The sequence below is a fragment of the Bombus terrestris genome, chromosome 7 (assembly GCF_910591885.1).
Source record: "Bombus terrestris chromosome 7, iyBomTerr1.2, whole genome shotgun sequence".
Lineage (NCBI taxonomy): Eukaryota > Metazoa > Arthropoda > Insecta > Hymenoptera > Apidae > Bombus > Bombus terrestris.
In genome coordinates, this window is record NC_063275.1 from 14,276,606 (window position 1) to 14,298,413 (window position 21,808).

Here is a 21,808-nt window from a genome sequence, read left to right on the forward strand (position 1 = left end):
ATTAAAATAGGGGATTATAAATTTTAAATCATTCTAAATTCGCTCAAAGGATTATCGTTTATTTTTACACTATAATCGAATGTGTTTCCAAACAATGTATCGAAAATCGGGATATATTTTATCCTATTACACGAACAGTTTCGCTCTAAACAATGACGTAACGATGGTGACCAAAAAAAAAAAAAAAAAAAAATGAAATCCGATTTTCGAAAAACAAAATTGGACAAAGATTGATTTCGTTTTTAACTGACTGTAATCCATTGGGGGAACTGAAAAAAATATATTGTAACGTAACATGGGAGATTTTCTCGACAGGCTTGTCCTGTAAATGCCATTCGAAGTAGAAATCTATTTACGGGGTGGCGAGCACGGCAGCTGGTATCGTTGCTTGACGAGAAATTACTCCAACTTGAGTGCTTTAGTTACGTAATTTCATGGTACTACTCTGTCTTAGCCGGCGTTGCAGTGTGCCACGAGCAAGTTTACGGAACACGCATGTACCAGAAACCTGTGACTCTTAAGCCAACGTGCGTGCACGTTGCGAGTTATGATAAATTCAACGTGATCGTTAAAGCAATAGTTACGCCAATTAATTCGACGTCGTAATTAGCCATTACGGCAAAGTAATTAAGAGTTTAAATGAAAATCGAATCGTCCGACAAATCAACAAGAGCTTAATTTTTCATCGAAGCTTCGTTATCTCGACGGCTTGCATACATTAAAATCTATCGGCGAATATTCTTATCGGGATAATATTATTAACCCGATTATATTTATCAACAAGTGTACGACGAACAAGAGAGGAATACAGTTCTAACATCTTTATACTTCAAGTTGTATAGGCGAAACATATTGTAATAATCTATTTATTGCAGAAACTGTAAACATTTATTTTCGATGAAACTGACGTTAATTTTAGAACTTTCTTATAGCGTTATATCTTCCTTATGAAAGAATAATAGATAACCATATAATAAATTAAAGAATAACAAAGAATAATAAAATAACAAGAATATATTAATAGACCGCACGTGTTTATGGAGATTTATATCTTTATGAACCCAAAAAATGGAACACACTGGAATAGTATCCGAATAAAGATGCAGAATAAAATTTTCTATAAACGTCAAAACATTCGCAGTCCAACCATTAATAATTGATAACAAAAGATATTTCCCTACAATTAAAAATAATATTCTTTTTACACTGAAAGGTTAAAGGGAGTCATTATTTAACCGCGATAGTATTTGCTCTAAAAGGTACTATCCACTCTGGGTTAACCTATTCTTTTTACTCGAAACGCTAGACTCTTAGCAAATGGAGGAGCGTTTCCCCTGCTCCGCCACGCATTAACTTTAATGTCGCCAGTTCGAGAGAGAGTCGAGGTTGAATGTCGTAAAGTTTACGGGAGCCAATCGCGGGACATTAGTTCGCGCTGGCGTTCAACTTAATAAAGTCGAACGTTAAATCATTAAATCGACGCTAATTCCGTATAATTCTTGGAGAGATATTTGGCACGCACGCGAGCACGCATTGCCACGGAACCATGGCCATGGGCTCGTTTCATTAACACGGGTACAATGGCGCAGGATGGATAAACGATAGCAATAATGAAACATTAACGACGCAGTCAATTCGAAATGACTACGTGAACGAGCGGCAAAATACTATATCGCCCGCTCGTTTCCCATTTAGTCGAATTACCATTTAGCTATCAATTTGCTTCTGCACGGATTTCATTCATACGCGATTTCCGATGCTAATGGGTCCGCGATGATGGGTCGATCGAAGCTTCGATCTCAGCCAATTCCACGAATAGAATCTACAAGATGAATGTCCTTACTGTCAGAATTATTGGAATTCTGCCTTCCAGATAGGTTTTCGTCCGTGAATTACATTTACTAATATTAGATTGATAGTTCCGTCACCAAGTATTGTTGGTGTATTTGGAATTTTAATTATTATAGGTTTTCAAATTATTGGAATATATTCTATAAATTACTGGTAGTTGAAATATACATTTTAGTCGTGAAGGTAACGGGAGGAACCAGGCAAAGTTCTATCAAAATTAACTTGTGATTTGTAATTATCGCTCGAAATAGAAATTTAAATACGTCGTTTACAGTGCTTCAAAGTACAAGATATGCGAATTTATCCTTCATAAAATACAATCCGTCAGATGTACAAGTAAACATTTATCTATTTATATCGCTGTCACTATATATTTAAATACGATTGTTTAATTAACAATGAATAAATACTATTTCTCAAAAATTACGCAATTAAACTTTACAGTACTAATGAATAAATTCGTAAAATAGTTAAAATGATATCTCATCATGCAAAAATAACGAAACACGCTAAAAACAAGAAAAATATCAAGGCATATTAAGTTTAACGTTACCCGCTATCATTTAATTAAAGCACGGAGGCTCGTCATTATAGAGAAACTAACATTAGCAGTTACAGCTGCAATGCATCCAATTAACACGAAACTCGCGTCTCACCAAATATTCCTGATCCCAATTACCTCTGTAAGACAGAGAGCGAGCGGCTCATCGTGTGTCTGATCACGAACGTGCTTATTCCACTTGTCGCTCCAACACGAGCCTTTGGCTTTGCCTTTGCGAAACACCCAAAAACTCCCACCAGAAGAATCACGCACCCCTAGTCACTCGAGAACGATACGAATTTTCAGAGATTCTCCAAGGGTAAACATCGACATCCTCCCCTTTTCGACCCCTCTATCAATCCTACAAACGATCACGAAATCGTTCAGAATTTTGACGGGGAACCGACGAATGAAACGAACGTGTTCCAATCGTTGGTTAAGCAGGAAATACATATTCGTTGGACATCGAAAACGAATTGGTGAAACGCGTTTTCTGGCCAGGACTTTTACGACGGTTTCACGATGACACGAGGCCCGGGAAAACAGCGAATAAGCCCGATTCGTTAATGCCACGCGACCGCAGACAGCTCTATCGGGCTGATGCTTCGCGGTTTCGCGGATCGACAGTTCGATATCGACGGCTACAAACGAGAAATTAAAAACAGGATACACGAGAATAAAATACGTCGGGCTTGGGCGAAAGCGCGAACGCTACCGTTCGTTACACTGATATACTGGCATACCGTTCGCTGCCAATAAATTCACCGTAACCGCGCGTCGCTACGCGGAATAACGTATTTTCGCGACTTCATTCCCAGCGTGCCTGTCCATGAATGCTAACCGGCTTGTATTACTTTTGAACAACGGTCGTTCGATAGTATGACGAATAAATTAAGAGAAAAACGTATACGGCCTCGCGTTCGAACGAAATGATCACGTTCCTCTCATGAAGTCAGATGTTTGGATACCAAACATTGAGTTAATTTTACAAAATGTTCTCATTTATAAAACGGATAAAAGTCGTCGGGAAAAGCCTTTTATTGAAAGAAATCGAAAGACAGTTCCGAATTTCTTCGATCAGAATTGACGACGCATACGTATGGCACATTGGCTGCGTAGATATGAAATATCTGTGACGTACACGTTTGTAACATCTTGAAATCATAAAACATTTAAAAATTATTTTCGTTTTTCTATTGTTTTGTTCAGAAAGCTGTAGTCTATTATATTTTATATCTATTACACTCTTCTTTAGGTACTACGAGTCTATTACACTCTCAAGTAGATGATTGTATTATAATGCGCCAGTAACTGGTAATTTTCTTTAAGCAACAATACTTTATCTCTCAGAAATGTAACATACAAAAACGACTTTCAGATTATTTTCCTTTGTAATAAAGGTTATTCTTCGATTAAAGATTTCTTTTTCAATAGAACATTCTTATCATATCTTGAATGTGATATTTATCGTGCGACAGCCTAATAGTTGTTCATCCTCTGGTTAAAAAAGAAACATCGATGTAGTAGCTGGAAAAAATGCGAAGGCTGTTATTACGCTGCGCATCAAAAATTAAGTCAAAAAGCTCGACCACCGCAAACTAGACGTTGATGTTTACCCTGCTTCTTTTATCGAGCGTGCTAACCGCAAACTGTGTACCGCGGCAGTTTGGGTACGCTTCAAAAATATCACGCATACTTTCAACGTTAGGAAACTTTTCCCTTTATGTCAGGGTACAAATATTTGTTATTGCTTACAATATAAGCACAGAAAATAAAGAGGAAAAAATGGGAACCCAGACACAAAGAGATATAGTAATGAATATAACAAAGATCTTCATGTCCGCGTATGATGATACATCGGTTTTTCAATTCTTTAATTTTTTAATTTCCCTAAATATTTCTTAGTCGATACTTCGAATTTCTCATACCAACGAATACTGGATGAAATTATACTGTTAAACAATAAAACTATCAAAGTACCATTAAAATGCGAACGTTCTAGGTTATTAGCTCCGTAATGTGACCTAATCTAGTAGCTCCCGAACCCACTTCGACTGCTTGAATCCACTTCGAGTTCCTCCGATCCGCATGGATCAGGCTGGATAGGTTTCTGAACAAGAAGGAGGGTTAAAACAGATCCCGCTGGATCGAGGCAGATTCGAAGTCGAAATGGGTCGAAGCACGTACAGAAGCTGCCATTAAACGGTAATCACTGTTGTTTCAACACGCCGCAACGGGGATCGTACGAATCTTTAAGGCAAATATTAGCGGAATAAAAACAGCCACAGAAAAAAACAGAAAAAATAAAAGAATAGAGAAAAAAAAATTGGAACTTTCATCGGTCGAAGCATGGAACGTGCGAGGCTTTGATTTCGACGCAGGGAAGAGAGCGACAACAACCGGCAGAGGGTATTCGCGAAAGCCAAACCGAGTTTCATCGCGCGGATGCGTAGCTATAGTCCATTTAAATATCACTGACCGAGGCGGCACGAAATAAAACCACTCGATCGCGTTCGCTTTATTTTTTCCTCCCATGCTTCGGCGACAAAAATCGTTTACAATTTGCTGTGTGGCGTCTGTCACGATCAAACTTGATTCGTTTTCCCTCTCGTAACCGTGAGCTATTGAAAGCATTTTCGGAATTACCGGATTATACAGAGGAGGATATATAGAGAACCCACGATATATTACGTCGATATTTGATTTGGGAAGCAACCGGAAAAAAGTAGCGAAGGATAAATCGACTTAATTAGAACGTACTGCGACTGTCTACCGTTGAGTCAATTGATCAAATACATTGACAAACATCGTATCAGCTGTCTGTCACACGTAGTGCTGTCAGATAGACTAACACAATTATTCTCGAACATAAATAAATCTCTAACTTTGAAAATGAAACAGGAAAAGCCTGATCCGTCAATCTGACCAATCAAAGTACCAAACTATGGTTGAGTACCTTTGCTACAAATCCAATGCTCGGACCAACCATTTCCCTATGATGTGGATTAACTGGTAATTAACGACTTACCATTAGCATAGATTCCCAGGCCATCCATCGAATCGGTAGAGGTGGTCGCCCTTCGACCCGGAAGTAGTCGGCTGCGTAGGCGTTTCTTCCGGAACCTAGGTCAGAGACTTTCACCGTGTAACCACGACTCACCAAACAATTTCTGTAACACACCAATAAACCCATCCATCGTATATTCCACTTTCTTTCCAGTTTCTAGTTCACCATTTTTTTCTATTACAACAGCTGGCACGCCAGTGGCTACAGCCGCTGATGGTTTTCAGCTGACCCACATTAGTGGTGCTAACTTTTTCAATATTCAGCATTTTAAATATTCGCTGGGCGAAAAAGTGGCCCGTTTTATTTCCCAGCTATTCGTTCTTTTGCTTTCTCAATCGACCATAGCGTTCCTCTAGACTTCCCATTCGAGCCAACGCTCTTTATCTGCGACAAAACCACCCCGCTACGTGAAAATACAGTAGACTTCGAGAGATAATCCGTCTTCGAGGCCGAGTGGATTATTCCAGTCTCTCCTATCCCGATACTCGAACACGTACACGAATGTATTGCTGTGAATCGCGGTTCGAAGATTGTTTACGATCTCGGGGCTGGATCAACGCGATCCAAAAGAAGAATATGGTTTTCGCATGATCCACATGTGTTTGACCAGTGACTTGATCCATCTCGACAGAGAAAGTGGAAGTTTATATTTTGGGTGTAATTTTCCTCTTGTGTGAGTTTACGTTTCGAGAATATATTTGAATAACAATTGTAGAACTTTTTGAAAAAAGAGTCTATAGATCCATAGTCAATATATCTACATATAGATATCATGTGTATTTTTCTACTCAAATATTCCGGTCTATTTTTGTTAATATGAAAAAAACGAAGTTCTATAGGAGCCATTATAATTACAAACTGGAACTAGTGAAGCTAGTATTAGAACGCTAAAATTAAAGCTTCCAGTGAAATTTATATAATTCATCGTTTTGTCTCATGGAGGACCCTTTTCTAGGAAGCATTTGATGTTCCTTCAATTATTTAAACATTGCTACTTTCTTCTCTATACGTTGTGCCATTCTCAAAATAATTTATCCAAGTAAACTAGACATAAAATCACTAAATATTTCCGATACTAGCCAGGTACACGAAATACAAATCGCTATGTAAATAAACCAAAAGCACGGGTAGCTTCCAGCAACCATTAAATTTAACAAGAAACCACTAATGAGAATGTTTTCCCTCGTGACACGCACTGAATCAACGATTCACGAACGGAACTTTGTACCATGTGTCATTATCCACTAATTACGGACCATAATTCATTGTTATCCGCTAAACAATTCCTTCCGATTCAACACACCTCCCTTCACCGATGACAGTCACTCATCGTTCTAACTCTATTCATTTCTTTCTTATATGTCTACCTTTTTTTATTTTACTAATTACTTAAGGGCTAATTAGCGTTTCCGATAACAGAAAACGGAGAAAGGGAGGTTAAAGCGAGTGAAAAGCTGGAATGATACCTCGAGGTTCGAGCTAAAACCATTTTCATCGGAACGAAAATTCAAGAAAATCTTTCGAGTAGGTCTGTCGCGCGTTCTAAAGCCTCGTCTGAGCGACCATGCACTCTGGAGGATCGTTTTCAAGAGGGGTGTCGCTTTTAAACAGCTCGCTTCTACCGGAAGCGTGATTCTGTCGAACGCGACGATCGTTCAAAGTTTCACGCCGATTTCTACACGGAACTGGCCGCTTACCGCGACGAATCGAGCACAGAAGAGGTTTAGTAGCAGCCACTGAGGCGGCATTCAGTTCGCTTGTAACACGGAATAGCCGCAATCCTCGAGCTTTCACCGCATTCCCAAGGATATCTTTTCACGCCATGGTTTAACACCGTAACGACCGTTTCAACGTTTTGCTACAAGCTTTCTAATTAATCTTTTCATACTACAATGATTATTTGACGAAATATTCTTCATTTTTAATCGAGTCGCGCCGTGCAGTCACATCAGGGAGGTTGATTTTCGATTAATCGCAAACGACCTGTGCTATCAATATTAATTTCTTCGCAAACGAATTTATTTGAGGTAATTAATTTTTGCTTTAATTGAGGAACATAATGAACGCATATGTTACTATCGAGCGTTAAGATTAATTATTGGTGAAAGGTTTTTGTACACCGTGGAATATTTATTCACGACGATTTTCTCTCTCGTATATCTCCTGGAATAATTGTTTAATCTGGAATCAAAGAGAAACTGAATGTACGTACACATATGCGTATGCCACAGAAGAGTAATAAGCGTAATTTTGTAAACAGAATTAAAAGAAAATTTTAAACACGTTTCAGCGTATCGTTTATATCAAAGCAAACATTGACCATTTAGTGAATCGTTTAGCGAGCCTTTATTTTAGTAAAAAATTCTAATGAGAGCGAAAATAATTGACAAAATACAGAAAAATATACTTTTTCTGTCTATGATTTTTTTCATTAGTTGGTCGCTTATCCAGCGTGCTCTCGCTGTTCAGAACTCGTTTCTATAAATCAACTGGCAATTAATTTCATCCGCCACAGGCCGCGCGCGCGTTTCGCGTTTATGCGACGGCCGCGCCGCGGGCCATTGTAATTAAAGTTTATGATTAGAGTTAATAATTCGAACACGTGACCCAGCCATCCTCCGGTCCACTCGTTCCCTTTTAACGGTTCTGCCACGCAGAACGTCCCATAGATCTGCCAGCACAACTGGAACCAGGTAATTTCCACATCGACGAAGCTTGAGAACCTTGGCTAGGAATTGGCGACGTCGTAACCAGAGAATTTAGTCCTTATAATGCGACTCGGATGTAGCGACGTAATGCTGCTAACGCTTCGCCAGCGTTGAAAGAAAATTGGATATGTTAATTAAAGTACATGGTAATTATCCAATTTGTTATAGTCTATAAGATTATTCGTTGTAATTTATACAATAAAGATTTTTCTTTTGGTAGAATACATCTTTACCTTGAATCATCGTTCATGATAAAAATTGTTTTTTTTTTTTAAATAAAGATGCTGTTGTTGTTCCATATTGGTTGTCCGAAGGCTATTTTTATCTGCATAGAAGAGTTCTTTTATACTAAGCCAAAATTTCTAAAAAATTATCGCTAATCACTGTATTTCGCAATATATCATCACAATATACGTTTCTATGATTTGGTCTCTTCTATAGTATTCTGGTATCTAATCGTAAGACGCGCATCTCTTAGGTAAACATCTCATTAACAAGTCCACGCTTCTATTTTTGCCTGATCTTGTAAGAAAAATGTAACAGTTCAACGGAATATATCGTAAAATAAGACGTTACTAGTTCTCGACGCTCTTATTCTAGGAATTTTATCATTTCAAGGTATTTAGTTTTATCGATGATTTCTCTAATAGATTCCTAGATAAAACGTTTCCTCTTCTGTTATTTCCTCTCCCTATATTTTCCTAACGTTACATTACTATACAGATACTAATAGATTTAAAATTCATTTACTCGAAAATAATTAAAACAGAAACCTACAAAAGCAATTACACTTAGTGGAAGCTCATTAACCAGCACAACAATATAAGTGTCCCGAACGCCCAGTACATTAACAGTTACACGCTACATTTCCCATCGATCGTTATACCATTCCCCGAAACACGTGACAAAACTGTAGCGACAATTTTGCTAGAAATACCAAAGCAGAGAAGTTACAGTTCGAACAGCATGCGCGATCGACCGGATGCCCAAACAAAAGTAGCGTTCCGTGGTCGAACGAACCGTCGACGGAGAAAACGCGTTTGCGTTCACGTGGCGAAACAGGAACGTAGCTGTACCATCGAACGTGGGAATGACTGATCGACAAAGTTCGGCTTAAAGTAATCTATGAGAAACTGTCTGTCGTTACCTTGTGGCGAGATCCCGATGCACGAAGTCCATTTCCTCGAGGTGTTTCATGCCGGATGCTATTTGCGTGGCCATGTAAACCAACGTGCCGAAACTGCAACACGAAGAACGAGATGGTTACGTTCAGAAGTTTCGCGGAGTGAAATTCTGGCTTCGTGTACGTGGTAGCCTACACGTTTAAACGTTCGTTCCGTACACAAAAGCGACTCGTTGGTATCGGCTCGCAATACCGCAAATGACGACGCTTTCGAAGCACAGACGAACGCGCGTCCACCATTTGCATTAACGACAAAAGCTGGCCAGATCGACCACATTCCCTTCTGCATTCGCAGATATAAATTTGGTGCTCTTTTTGTTGGTCTTTCCCTTTTTTAGTGTTATTTCCTATTCAAGGTGTGTATACGAGTGGAACGTTCTTAACGTTTGCCCCTTTTCTGTCCTTCTTTCTTTCTTTTCTATCTTTTTCTTTTCTCTCCCCTTTTTTGTTAAAATGTTCTCCTGTCCCATTTTAAAGCTGACAAAAACCGAAGTTCTATCATTTTCTCTGTACCGCCCTTGTCCTTTTTCATCCAAATTAAAGTACATACTTGTCATTATTTTGAAACAGCATATATAATATAACTTTTCCTAAAAGGCGAAAATTGAAAAATACTGAAGAGGACACTTTAATTAAAAGGATAGTAATATAGGAAGAGGATGAAATTAGGATTTATACGAAAGAATGTAAGCACACCCAAGAGTTTGGTGGAAGAAGTAAAAGAAATAGAAAAATAGAAGAGTAGAAGATGTGTATCTGAGTTAGTTGTTAAATGATACTTGTTCTTTAGTTTCAGTTGTCTTACATTCTACTTTATACCTACCATTTCAACCAAAGATAGTCGAATAAAAATTCTCACAAAACTATCGATCCTTAGTAGCGTCATTATTCATGGCGACGAGTTTCTAACCAGCAAGAACGTACAACAACAGAGACAAGTATCTGTTTGTTCGTGCAATGTGCGTGAATTCTGTTTTCGGTTCACTTTCTCGCGCGCGCGATTTATTTTCGTCCATCGTACGGCTCGCGTAAATGGAAGCACGACAGTCAAACGTATGCCGATTCGAACCGACGCAGCGCGTGCTTTTTATCCTTCCTTCCCGACTTTCCAGAGACGTTTATCTCATTAGAAATCACGTGACGTACGAATGTATCAGGCTGCGGACGAGTTATTTCGTTTTATCGGTGACGAAATATTTGTCAGGGAGTCGTTCGGTACGCAAATTTCCAGCTGGTTGTTGATCGATACGGTTCCCCGCACTGGACGAAGACAAAGAGTGAACGAGGTCTATCGGTCGTTTCTCTTGCAGTGGCCACCGGAAACGAACGCACGGGAAAAACACGGTGCGCCGACAGCTGTCACGAGCACCGATGATCTTCTCTGTCGTTCGCCTCTCATTTTCAGCCGATTTCTCGTATTTCGAGCACTTTCCAAACGATCCGCGGATACGTCGCGTTTCCACGCGCAACTCCAACGCCATTCGAACTGACGTGCATACGCATGCGGGGCTAAAAAAATGAAAAAGGTTGGCCTCATTGCGCGTCTCAACTCTCTCGTTAAATGGAACACCATTTTGTCGCCAGCAATGTGTCGATAGTGCCAATAGCAATCGATACCTCGTTTTAACAGCGTGCTTTAGTTTGTCGTAATTAAGGAAAAAACATTATCCGAAATTCGCTGATTGTTACATGTTTACATTAGTAGTTGCATAACGTAATCCCGTTAATTAAAATGTTCCAGCAGTTTTTCATATTCTAAGATATGTTGAAATATTTGAAGGTCACTGTGTCTCTTGCCTTTTAAGTCAAGTTAGTTTATATTATACAGGCTGTTGCGAATTGATGGCTAAAAAATCAACGAAATAAAGCCATTGATAAAACAATTCTTTGACAGCAAATAAACTCATACGAAATGAAAGTAACCGTATATCCTAGATAAAAGTTTCTTCGGTTCTAATATCAAGCACATCGTAGAATCATACTAAAAACGAAATACTTCACAAGGCTCTTTATAATCTTTTGATATTCATCGTGTCGATACTTTATAATCCTTTGATATTCACCGTACCAATACCTTACTGACGTATAAAACTAAAGAAAGATACAAGCAAATAGCATTTTTAAGACTTTAATAGCGATCTTTACAGTGTATCCTGCCTTATCCTCAATAAGTACCATTTCTCCGGTGAGACATCGTAATTAATTATACCTGAGGGTCTTAGCAGTGTGCACAGTAGACGTTTCAGCGATGTGGCTCTGCAGATATTGATTCAAATCCCCGTACTCGCCATTTTCCGATACGATGCACATGGGATCGTCTTCGAGGCTGGCGCCGAGTAGCCGCGCGACATTCCGATCGGCCAGCCGTGCCAGTCTTTTTGCTTCCTGTTGAAATTCTATCCTGGAAAATACATGGGACACTCGGAAGTAATATCTTTATAGTCGGCTGCCCTACCAACCAGACGGCTATTGAATACTGGCGGATATACTGGAAATAATGTGAGCACTCTATCTGCGAGTATCGCGTCGTTGTACCCGTAAGCTTTTCCTTTTTCTTTATCTTTTTCGTTCTATATGTTTGGAGCGACGAAAAGGGACGAGCGACGAGAAAACAACGGGAAGAATAGAAGAGGGATTGTAGCTACGTAACACGGGCCCAGGGATAACGGCTACTGTTGAGATTATCGTTTCGAGAACACTCGCGAATTCCATGTTTAACAGAGCTTGCTACTTGTGTTTCAGCTGTCTAATATTTAGGATCTCGATAAGGACTATGTTTCTGAACGTAACAACGTCGGAAGCAGGCTCGGTCGTAGGACGAACAACAGCGCACGAAGATTGATTTCATGGATTCGTATGTTATTTGCGTAAGGACGCGTTGTTATTCGTGAAGCGGCTGCATTTATACGATGTCAGGCGTAAAGTTGCAGCGTTGGTTTCAACGAAATCCGCCGGTTTCCTCAGGCAGTAATTGTGGCGGCCGTTAGCTGGTGGAAACTCGACGTCGGCCCGTCCCACTGGCTTTTAATTAATAAATTTCACTATTTTGGCTAATTTCAAGCGACAAAGAAGTTGCACGGTTAACGCCGTGGCAGGTCAACTCGCAAACCGGAAAATGCGTCTCTCTGGGGGTCAGAGAAGAACTTTTCAGTAGTAGGGAAGCGAATCGAAACTTTCTCGTCGAGTGACGTATGCTGGATCGTAGTTTTTCGAAAATTCACACCGAATTTTTCTAATTAAAGTTTGAAACGATGAAAGACGGTGAAGAATATTTTAGAACTGTTTAGAGAAACGGAAAGTTTCAATGAAAAGACGGCTTATCTTAAATGTTTCTTTTTGCTGGAAAATGAAATTGCCTGATCTTTTAAAGAAGATATAACAAATCCAATCGAAGATATCAGGCAATAGAAGACGTCACAGGTTTCTTTCTTGTCGCTTTTATCGGGAGGATTCTACCGTTTCTTGTGCTGGCGTGGATATCGGGCGGTCTGTCGCGCGAAAAAGGAATAAACCAGTACGATTGTACTTCCGGTGCCCCGTTAAGAGGCCGTTCGACAACAATACACGTTCCGCGAACGTTCCGTTGCCGAGCTCTGTAATCCCCGATCCTGTCTACCCGGATCATCCTTTCGCTTCGCCAGCGATAACGCAGCGCGTGTTCCTCGCCGGGACACGCTTTATCGTGTACTTCCGATCCTACTTCTTTGCCTTCCAATCCCTAAATAGATCGACTGTTAGCTTGTTAGTTATATATATATATTTCTTCTTTCAAATTTGTTTCAAGCTCTATATACATAAATAATTTTCTATCTGTATAGAAATTACAAGACATTTAATTTAAATATACATAAACAGTCAATAATTCATTACTCCATTGTATTAATACACCTCAGAATTATGATATCCTTAAGATGGCTGTATATTGATTTTGTATTAAATATATGCGTTTGCAGTAAGTTTGTAACTTCTATATATATTTTCAGATTCGATTCAAATTTTACTCATACAATAATGACCGTTGTGTTTCATTACAGTGCTAATGAAATCAGAAAATGTTCCATATAACGCACACAATATACAGAAAAAGGTTTTCGATGGTAGGTATCCAAATACTTTCACGAGCCATTGTATTCATTGTTTGATTAAAAAATTAATTATACGACTAACAATCTCTGGATTTTATAAGTCTCTAATAAAATAATGTTTATACGTATTGCTCGGTGTTTAAAAAATAATTAAAATAACCTTTTTATTAATTATTCTTTTATTAGGTGATCATAAAATTCTAATAAAGGCAGATTTAATTTCTGTAGATATCTCAAAATTGAAATTCTGAAAATAGTTCTTGGCATATATCACTGCAGCTAATAAAAATTTGATCAATTACGAATGCGTTGAATGATTATGATTAAAAATTAATATGTATCTGGCAGAGTGTATACATTATATTTCATATGCAGTATATTATTAACAAAAACTTGAATGAAATCAAAACAACACGCGTTTTACTTTTCCCTCGCAAGCTTATATACTTCAAAATTGTTTAATAAGAAGTTTCACAACCAGAAACTTGAAGTCACAGTTACTTTGTGTGCATTAAAAACGTTTAAACTCGATTATTAAAAGGACGGTCGAGACAGGATCGGATTTAAACAATTTCCTCGTGGTTCGAGCAGCGTCGTCAGAGAGGTTCAGGTCAAAGGGAAACTTCTGTACGGCAAATTACCAAGCTATTGTCAATCGTAGACAACAATCCACAGTTTTAGGAGCTGTTAAAGGCCAAACTGTCGCGAAAAGTAGCAACGGCGCGGACAAGTTATTCGATTATGCGTCAGTCACTGACCGTTTAAACACTTTCTCCGCATTATCGCGTCGCAGCAACTTAATACACGGGCCACGTCATTATGTACGAAATCACTTTGCGCCACGTTTATCGAATTATCGTATTAACGCGACCTCTCTAAATATAATCGATTGGGATAATTTTCTATCGATGCCCTATATTTCACAGCAAATCTCCTCTCCCGTTTGGTTGATACGAGAGAGGAGAGTGGGATGGATAGTAAATGAATCAGAACAACGGTCTATAATTGAGCGGGATAATTTTCTCCCGATTATGCTATACTTTCCATATTTTTGGATTGGCGTGAAATATCGGACGCTTAATAGTTCCGGCCACTGTATTTAGCGACGTAAACGAGTACTCCAATAACGTGTTGTTCGATTCATTTCTATCGGCTAATTTAATTATGGCCGTAGCTGCTATCGATTCCCGATTTTCCATGCGACGCCCTCTTCTGTTTCGTTTACAAGCGCGTGAAGAAATTACCACTGTAAATCGTAACAAAAAATACTTAGCGAACGTGGACTGAAAGGTTTATTCATTCTCGAGACGCGAACCGATAATTTGCTTTCGTAAAGATACTCTTAATAATTTCCTGTTCGTTTTATAGGATTCGCTACATGGAGTATCTGTTTCATTTCATTCCTTTCTCCTTTTTCTCTCCTTTTTTTTTTTTTTTGTATTCCAGAGAAAGGTAAATGCGTTCAGAGGATAGGATCGTTCGCTTGTTTGTCAATAACAGCCTCCGATACGTTGTTTTCATTCACGCGCTGTAACGACCGTTCTACGTGCGCCACACGCGACAAACTATTACTCAATTATTACTCTGCTATTGACACGACGGCAATTTATTGCGCTGCAGCTGGATACATTTCGAAGCCAATGCTTCTGCACTGGCTGTCATACCGAAATTCTCTGCCAATTTTCATACGTACAATCAATTTATACCAGAAACCCTCCTTCGATGAAAAATATCTCAACCAATTCCTACCAATTATTTTGATAATATCCGACCGAACATTCGACCCTGTCGTGAAATTTTGAATTTGAAATGGAACTTTCGAAAGTACTATACTAGCAATTCTCTTCATCGAAACATACATATATACAATCATTATCAATTATTTTAATAACATCTAATCAACCATATTTCTATCACCTAACCACTATCACCGCATCGCAAAAGCTTAAATCTGAAGAAACCTCATGTTTTTCAAAATTGTGAGCAAAACTTTCACAATGATTATACCACGGACATTCTTCGACGAAGAATATATACAATTCCTGCCAATTATTTTTACAATACCCGTGCAAATATTCGAGTTTGTACCACGCGTCATGATATTTCGAATATGAACAAACTGAAAATAATTCTTATCGATACTTTCGAAATTATTTGCTTAATATCGTCAAATTTCCGGATGATGCACGGTTCGACTACTCCGCGATGCTCGATAATACAAGAACCTTACCTAAGCGCATCCAAGGAACCAGGTCTCAGGGACTTAACGATCACCAGGTCGCTGCTAGTGTTCCGGAAAACTTCGTCGTATCCAGGAAACCTGTCGACCTCGCAAATGTGAACGTCGCCGAAGTATCCGCAGCCGAGGTTTTCAACGATGTTGAGTTTCTCCCGGGGGAAGTCTAAGATGCACTCGGGCACCTCGTCTTCCTCCTCCGTAAGCATATCCTCGGGACTGTAGCTTGTCATGCTACTGGAGGCTTTCGCGCTCATTGGCGGCGGCGTGCTCGGTGTCGGAGACGGCGGTAACGGTGGCAGGGAATTCTGTAATAAAAACCAAGACGTGGTAATGCCATGGATAGCAGTATCGGGTTACCTAGGAAGAGATATTTTAGAAGAAAATTTAAACTTTCTTCTTGGTTCGCATCTACGGTATTTTCATACATTTTAATCGCATTACGAGTCTATACTCGTTAACTTAATAATGATAAATGTTATTTCTTTTTACAATTTTATTTCTGCTGCACCTTTTGGATCATAGCGTTATGAAATTTCATAAGTTCGAGGAAAATCGTTATGTAAATACTTGACGTTGATTCTTGTGCTTAAGATCTTAAAACATTAATCGTTCTTTTTTTATTCTTGTTTTTATTTTATTTTTTTTTTTTTTTTTTATTATGTCGATTGAAAGTAAAGTGAGATGGACGTATTGAAAGTTCCAGGGCCGCAACAAGGATAGCCGTGCAATGCTATACTTAACATATAATGTCGTTAACGCTATATTGGGAAGCTGTATGCTCCATATAGAAAACAAATAATATAGCAAACATTTCAAATATGGTATTGAACAAGTCTTTTCAATTCTAGAATCAAACTACAACGATGAATGTCTAATTATTCACAAATCAAACGATTAATTTTAATGAAGTTTAATCATATTGACTTCCGCATAGCTGATATAACAAAAAGCTACCATCTCACGCAAATAACCGAAACAAAAATGAATGGCGAATTAGCAACACCTCGCTATAGTATTTCACTGTTAAAATCACGCGAAGGATTTGGGGCAAACGTAGTCAGTCCAAAAATAAGAGTACAAATTAAAATACTCGTTTACTACATGCACGTTATACAATCAATAATCACAGGCCTCACGCTATCGGCCGGTGATCAGTGTATGCTTTCGTAAGACGTTTCCTTTCCCAAGTCTCGCATTAGTCATGATTGATAGTTCTTTCTGGTTGCCTTGTTTTTCATCCATTAAGCTTCATTATACTCTGCGCGAATCGTTTTAGCACGTGCCGTTGGGCGCTGTACGGCGAACTTTAAGCGCCCTAATTTACAAAAAAAGAAGAAAAAAAAAAGCGGAAAAGACGAAGAAAAGGGACGAAAAAATTTGGAGGAAAAAGAAAACAAGAATGAAATACAAGAAATTAATCACGGCGCTAATTGCCTCTACCACGATAGAACGTAAAATACATAACTGACCATACGCGCGCGTGTGTATGTATGTATGCTTGATGAAAACAACGAGGCGTTAAGAGGATTCATTGGACAAGCTCGCGGCAAGGCCCGCGAAAGGGAAACGATTCAAGTAGCTGCCACGATGGCGATGAAAGATCCCAGAGTCACGAACCAGTGTTTGACACAGTTTCAGGCCAAGTGGCCCGCATTAATACCCTCCCACCGTCAGCCCACAAAACTACTTCGCGACCAGGACTAATCGTCACGGATCGCATGTCTGCCGTACATTTTTGATACTCACCTTACAGATCTCCGTGCTGGCGTAATACTTTTCCGGTGGTGGCGGTATGGGCGGCGGATTAGATGGATATTCTTGAACCGGCGGAATTGGCCTGGCAAGATTGATCGCCGTGCTCAGCAACAGCGGAATAACCGGCTGCACCTCCGTGATCCCTGTCCGCCGATACCGTGAGCGGAAAGGAAAAAAGAATTTTGACAAGGTTAGAGACACGATGGCCGCCATGCACGAAAGAAATTACCCCGGGCGCGTTTCAAACCTGCCTCCCATCCCGCGTCCTACCCCTGCTCCCGCTTCATGTTCCTCGAAACTTTCAAACGAGCACTTCCTCTCGTTTTATATTTTTCCTCTTTCGTTTCTTTTTTAGGGGAGTTCTCTCTCGGCCATTTTCTTTTACCGAGCACTATCTTTCTTCTGTTACACGTTCCTTTTATTATGATATAAGAATGTTTTATCCTCTGTGTTCTCTTTGAGATGGTTTATGATAGTTTTTATGTAACCCCTTGTGCTTTGAATGATGGCTTCAAATGAGAGGGAAATATCTGATTTTGCAGTGAAATCGCGACTAGCAGATGAGTTTAACTCGATACATTATATAAGGTTATTCCTTATATATTGCAGTTTGCGTGATTAATTGATAACGAACTGAAAGTTAGGATTAACTGAGCGAAATTCATTTTTAATTCTACTGGTTAGAGTGTACTCGGGGTAATTTTACACCGTTCTGAGAAACAGTACCGTCGGCAAGGTAGCAGAAAACGAAATAATTGGTCAACTATTTGAGCAATGCAGGCACAATGTGGCAAAAAACAGTGGTTTGAAACAGTATTCGTTGTTAAGTTGAATTCTTTTCCTTTAGCTTTATGAAGCTTTATACGAGAATTAATCATTGTGGAATTTCATTTGACTTTTAAACATTTGAAAATAAGCGAGGAAGGAATGCATGGATATATGAAAATTTTGTAGCTGCGAATAAAAATTAAAACGAATTAAAGGGTCCTGGTAAATGACGAGGCTCGTATATGATTTGTGCTCGTGCAAGCATCGTCTTTAAGTACTATGAACTCTGTAATAATCCATCGATCATTAACCCGCAATTTCATTCGAACGTTGTGTGCTTGCATATCGTGGTAGGTGTTGCGTTTATCATCGCAACCAATGGCTATAGCCCACCGTCGATTTTATGTAATTTTAGTCAAACGCAAACTCGATAATGCACCGCAACGTGGAGCCACTCATTTCGAGTTTTCCCCGCTGTTAAATTGCACCGCGCACTAACAAATATCGAAGGGATGAAACGTTAGCAAGACCACCGCGGAACTACCATAAAATCGCCTACTTTTAGCAGACAAAAACTTTGAACTCGATGCATTAAATTACGAGGTACTCTGCTTCTATTAACCATTATTTAATGTAGCGACTATGGAACTCAAAACTTTCCTACGTAAATCAATAGCGACTGAACTGAAATCAAAAATAGAAGAATTCAACAAGTGTGTTAATTATTTGTTTAAAATATTCAAAAATTTTTTAAACTAAAAATTCTTTCAATAGTTTTCATGTACCACGCGATTGATACGTTGAAATATTTTTTTATTCAGAAAATCATATTCATCGTACACGTTAATGTATTAAAAAATAATATCCATAAATTTTTAGAACAACTAGGATATTAAAACCATGGAACAGAATCCACCACACTTCGTTAATGCTTTATATTAGCTTTCCACATTGCAGTCTCACAGCTAAATTAATTTTAACCCAATCTCGCGCACCTGTACATTTGCTGGAACTACCAGCGAAACCATTGCCTTCCTCGCAAACATATTTCACCGAGCCGATCAAAGGGTTAAACGCGTGTTGGCTCCAACTCTCTACTTTGGCTTATTACGAAAATTTCGAGTTTTGCTGTATCAAATGGTTCCTGGGGGCGGGGCTCCGTGTTAGCGGTTAATAATTCTGGACAACGGGTTACGCGGGGCACGTTGATAATCGTGAAATTCAGAGTAGCGGGGTTCTCTGTTCGAATTAATTTAAATCGGCCTAACCGTGCATGCACGCGTAGAATTCGAAAGGCTTAAGTGTCGCACTTAACGTCGCTACCAACCGCTGTAATCCGTGATAGTTTTGTGTAGTTGCGGTGTCGTCATGGTGCAGGCGGCCGGGTGGTACTGCGCCGGAAGCGGAGGGCAAATTGGTCCCTTGTCCTCACCCTCCTCCTGCACGGAGACCTGCGGCCGAATATTGAGCGTTCCTGTTAATGCACCTGACATTTATGCACACGTCGCGCGTGTATACCACGCGAGTAAAAGCGATACGCCACCGGAAACTTTCCGTCACTTCATGCCACCACTTCTGTCTCGCCCCAGCACACCCACCCCCTCTATGAACATTCCGAATATTCATGTCCCATCGAGGCATGCTTTTTGTTTTATGAATATCCGAGGAAAGATCAACCGATCACCCGTGTATTTCATGATAATTATACGCTGATAATTATTAACGTCCCCTTTTTCTGAATTTTTATTTATATATTATAATTATTATCCTTACAGGCATTTTATTTGTTGGCGGTTGTTGGTTATTTAAATCGTTCAAAGGCATTCGTTATTATTAATTACACAAAATATTTCCACATTTACATATACACTTATGGTAATTATCAGAAATTACCCACGATACTCTGTGTATATGTATGACTGACATATTAAGGTATGAACAATTGATATATAAATGGAGTATAATTCGACGATTACGCGAATCGATACGTGCGCGAAATGTTAACAGTTATTCAAGTGGTCGAATAAAATAAGACCACCGAAAATCAAGTCGTCCGAGGCATGAGCAAAATTTGCATGAATTTTTTCTCCACCATTTTTACATTCTCATTGCATATTTACACACCAAACTGATACTTTCATGTTATAATATACCCGATGCATAATTCATTTGGAGCGCGCCACTGCTTCTTTACTCGTTTTTTCTCACGCCTTTTATATTCTATCACCTGCATCATTTTTTCAACAACACCTGCCTGCTTCTTTAACGAATACTCAATTGCAGATTATGCAATCTTTTTAAAACGGGATCAATAATCACTTGCTCGATTCCAGGTTTTCCAAATATCGTTCGTGTTGCGAATTTAAGACAAAAGATGGAAGAGAAGTTCGGCCGTCAAAATTCAATTCCGGGCGACACGGTGCTGGTTTTATCATGAAAAGCACATCAGCTGTCGTCACGATCGAAAGAACCACAGAACCGCGGCATAGCGTAGCGTGGCTAATAATTTCACACGACGTAATTATCGGCACAATGCATCGATACGCATTCAACGGTCCACGTAATTCTCCTGAATAAAATTTAACCGTATCATCGGGTAATTATCAGTCTCGGCACTCCCTGGCCGAGGAAATCGGATCAGAGGATCGTTCAGATCGCTCCGTTCGTTCATAATCAACTTCTCTTTCCGATCAATAATTTGTTAAAGTAAGAAACTTCCAAAAACAAACTACAAATCAAAAACGAAAAGGTAGACGAAAGATGGAAAAAGAGAATGACAGTTCTAAAATAATACACCTGAATTTGTTAGAAGCGAAAAGCTCGACTCTCTGTTTTTAGCACTGCTTGTATTTTTCCATTAATTAACAAGCCTCGTTACGACGTGTATTTTCGTCGCGAAGGAACACGATCCGATATAGTTTCCTTATCGAGCGTCCCCGTTCCTCGACAGCCTCCGCGTGTTATCGTTGGCTCGTACGACGAGGAAAGAACTCGTCAACGCGGGGCTGGATCGACGGTGCCACCCCAGGAAATTAACGCTTTCATTGTATAACAAACAATCCTTCGCCAGAAGCGTCGCGTCCCGAGCTCCTTCCTTCTACACCGGAGAACCGATAAGGGGGATCATGTCGAGCACCGTTCTCCGGAGAGTCGCGATATAATATCCATTGATTTTTGCTTTGCTTGCCCTCCGCCTGAACGTCACGGAGACGACCCGACGAGAAGGGCACCGCAACCTAAGGAGGGGTGTTAATTTCCGTTTAGGAAGCGTTAGGGTGCCAGACTTGGCGAGATGCTCCGCGCAACCACCGTTAAGATAAGATAACCACTTAGCCATCGAGATTCTGCTCGAATCTCTTTGCTGTGATTCCCTTCCACTTCTTCCTCTTCCTTTCTCGCTTCACCTTCTTTCCTTACTTCCTTGTCGTTTCTTTCTACTGATCACCCTCTACTTCTGATCGTCCCCTCTTCTTGCACGTTGCTCGTCTTCGCGTCATCCAGATCCTCTTAACGGCTCTCTTTAGCCCGCCAGGGCTATCTAAAGTCTTGTCCCTGTTTCCCTCAATCCTTATGACCTTACATTCGAAGGTATTTCAAGACATTCGAAGCAA

General features: G+C 39.6%; 1 protein-coding gene across 7 annotated transcripts in view; it reads right to left on the minus strand.

Moving 5' to 3' along the window:
* Positions 1-21,808, minus strand: part of LOC100645287 (discoidin domain-containing receptor 2) — a 220,535-nt gene that overhangs the window by 7,716 nt on the left and 191,011 nt on the right. For all 7 annotated transcript variants that reach the window (XM_048407894.1, XM_048407895.1, XM_012310312.3 and 4 more), the window contains 6 exons: positions 19,525-19,648; positions 17,421-17,572; positions 15,666-15,979; positions 11,560-11,751; positions 9,315-9,407; positions 5,421-5,562 (listed from right to left, as the gene is read on the minus strand). In XM_048407894.1, the coding sequence (XP_048263851.1) occupies positions 5,421-5,562; positions 9,315-9,407; positions 11,560-11,751; positions 15,666-15,979; positions 17,421-17,572; positions 19,525-19,648 (1,017 nt within the window). The remainder of the gene's footprint in view (positions 1-5,420; positions 5,563-9,314; positions 9,408-11,559; positions 11,752-15,665; positions 15,980-17,420; positions 17,573-19,524; positions 19,649-21,808) is intronic.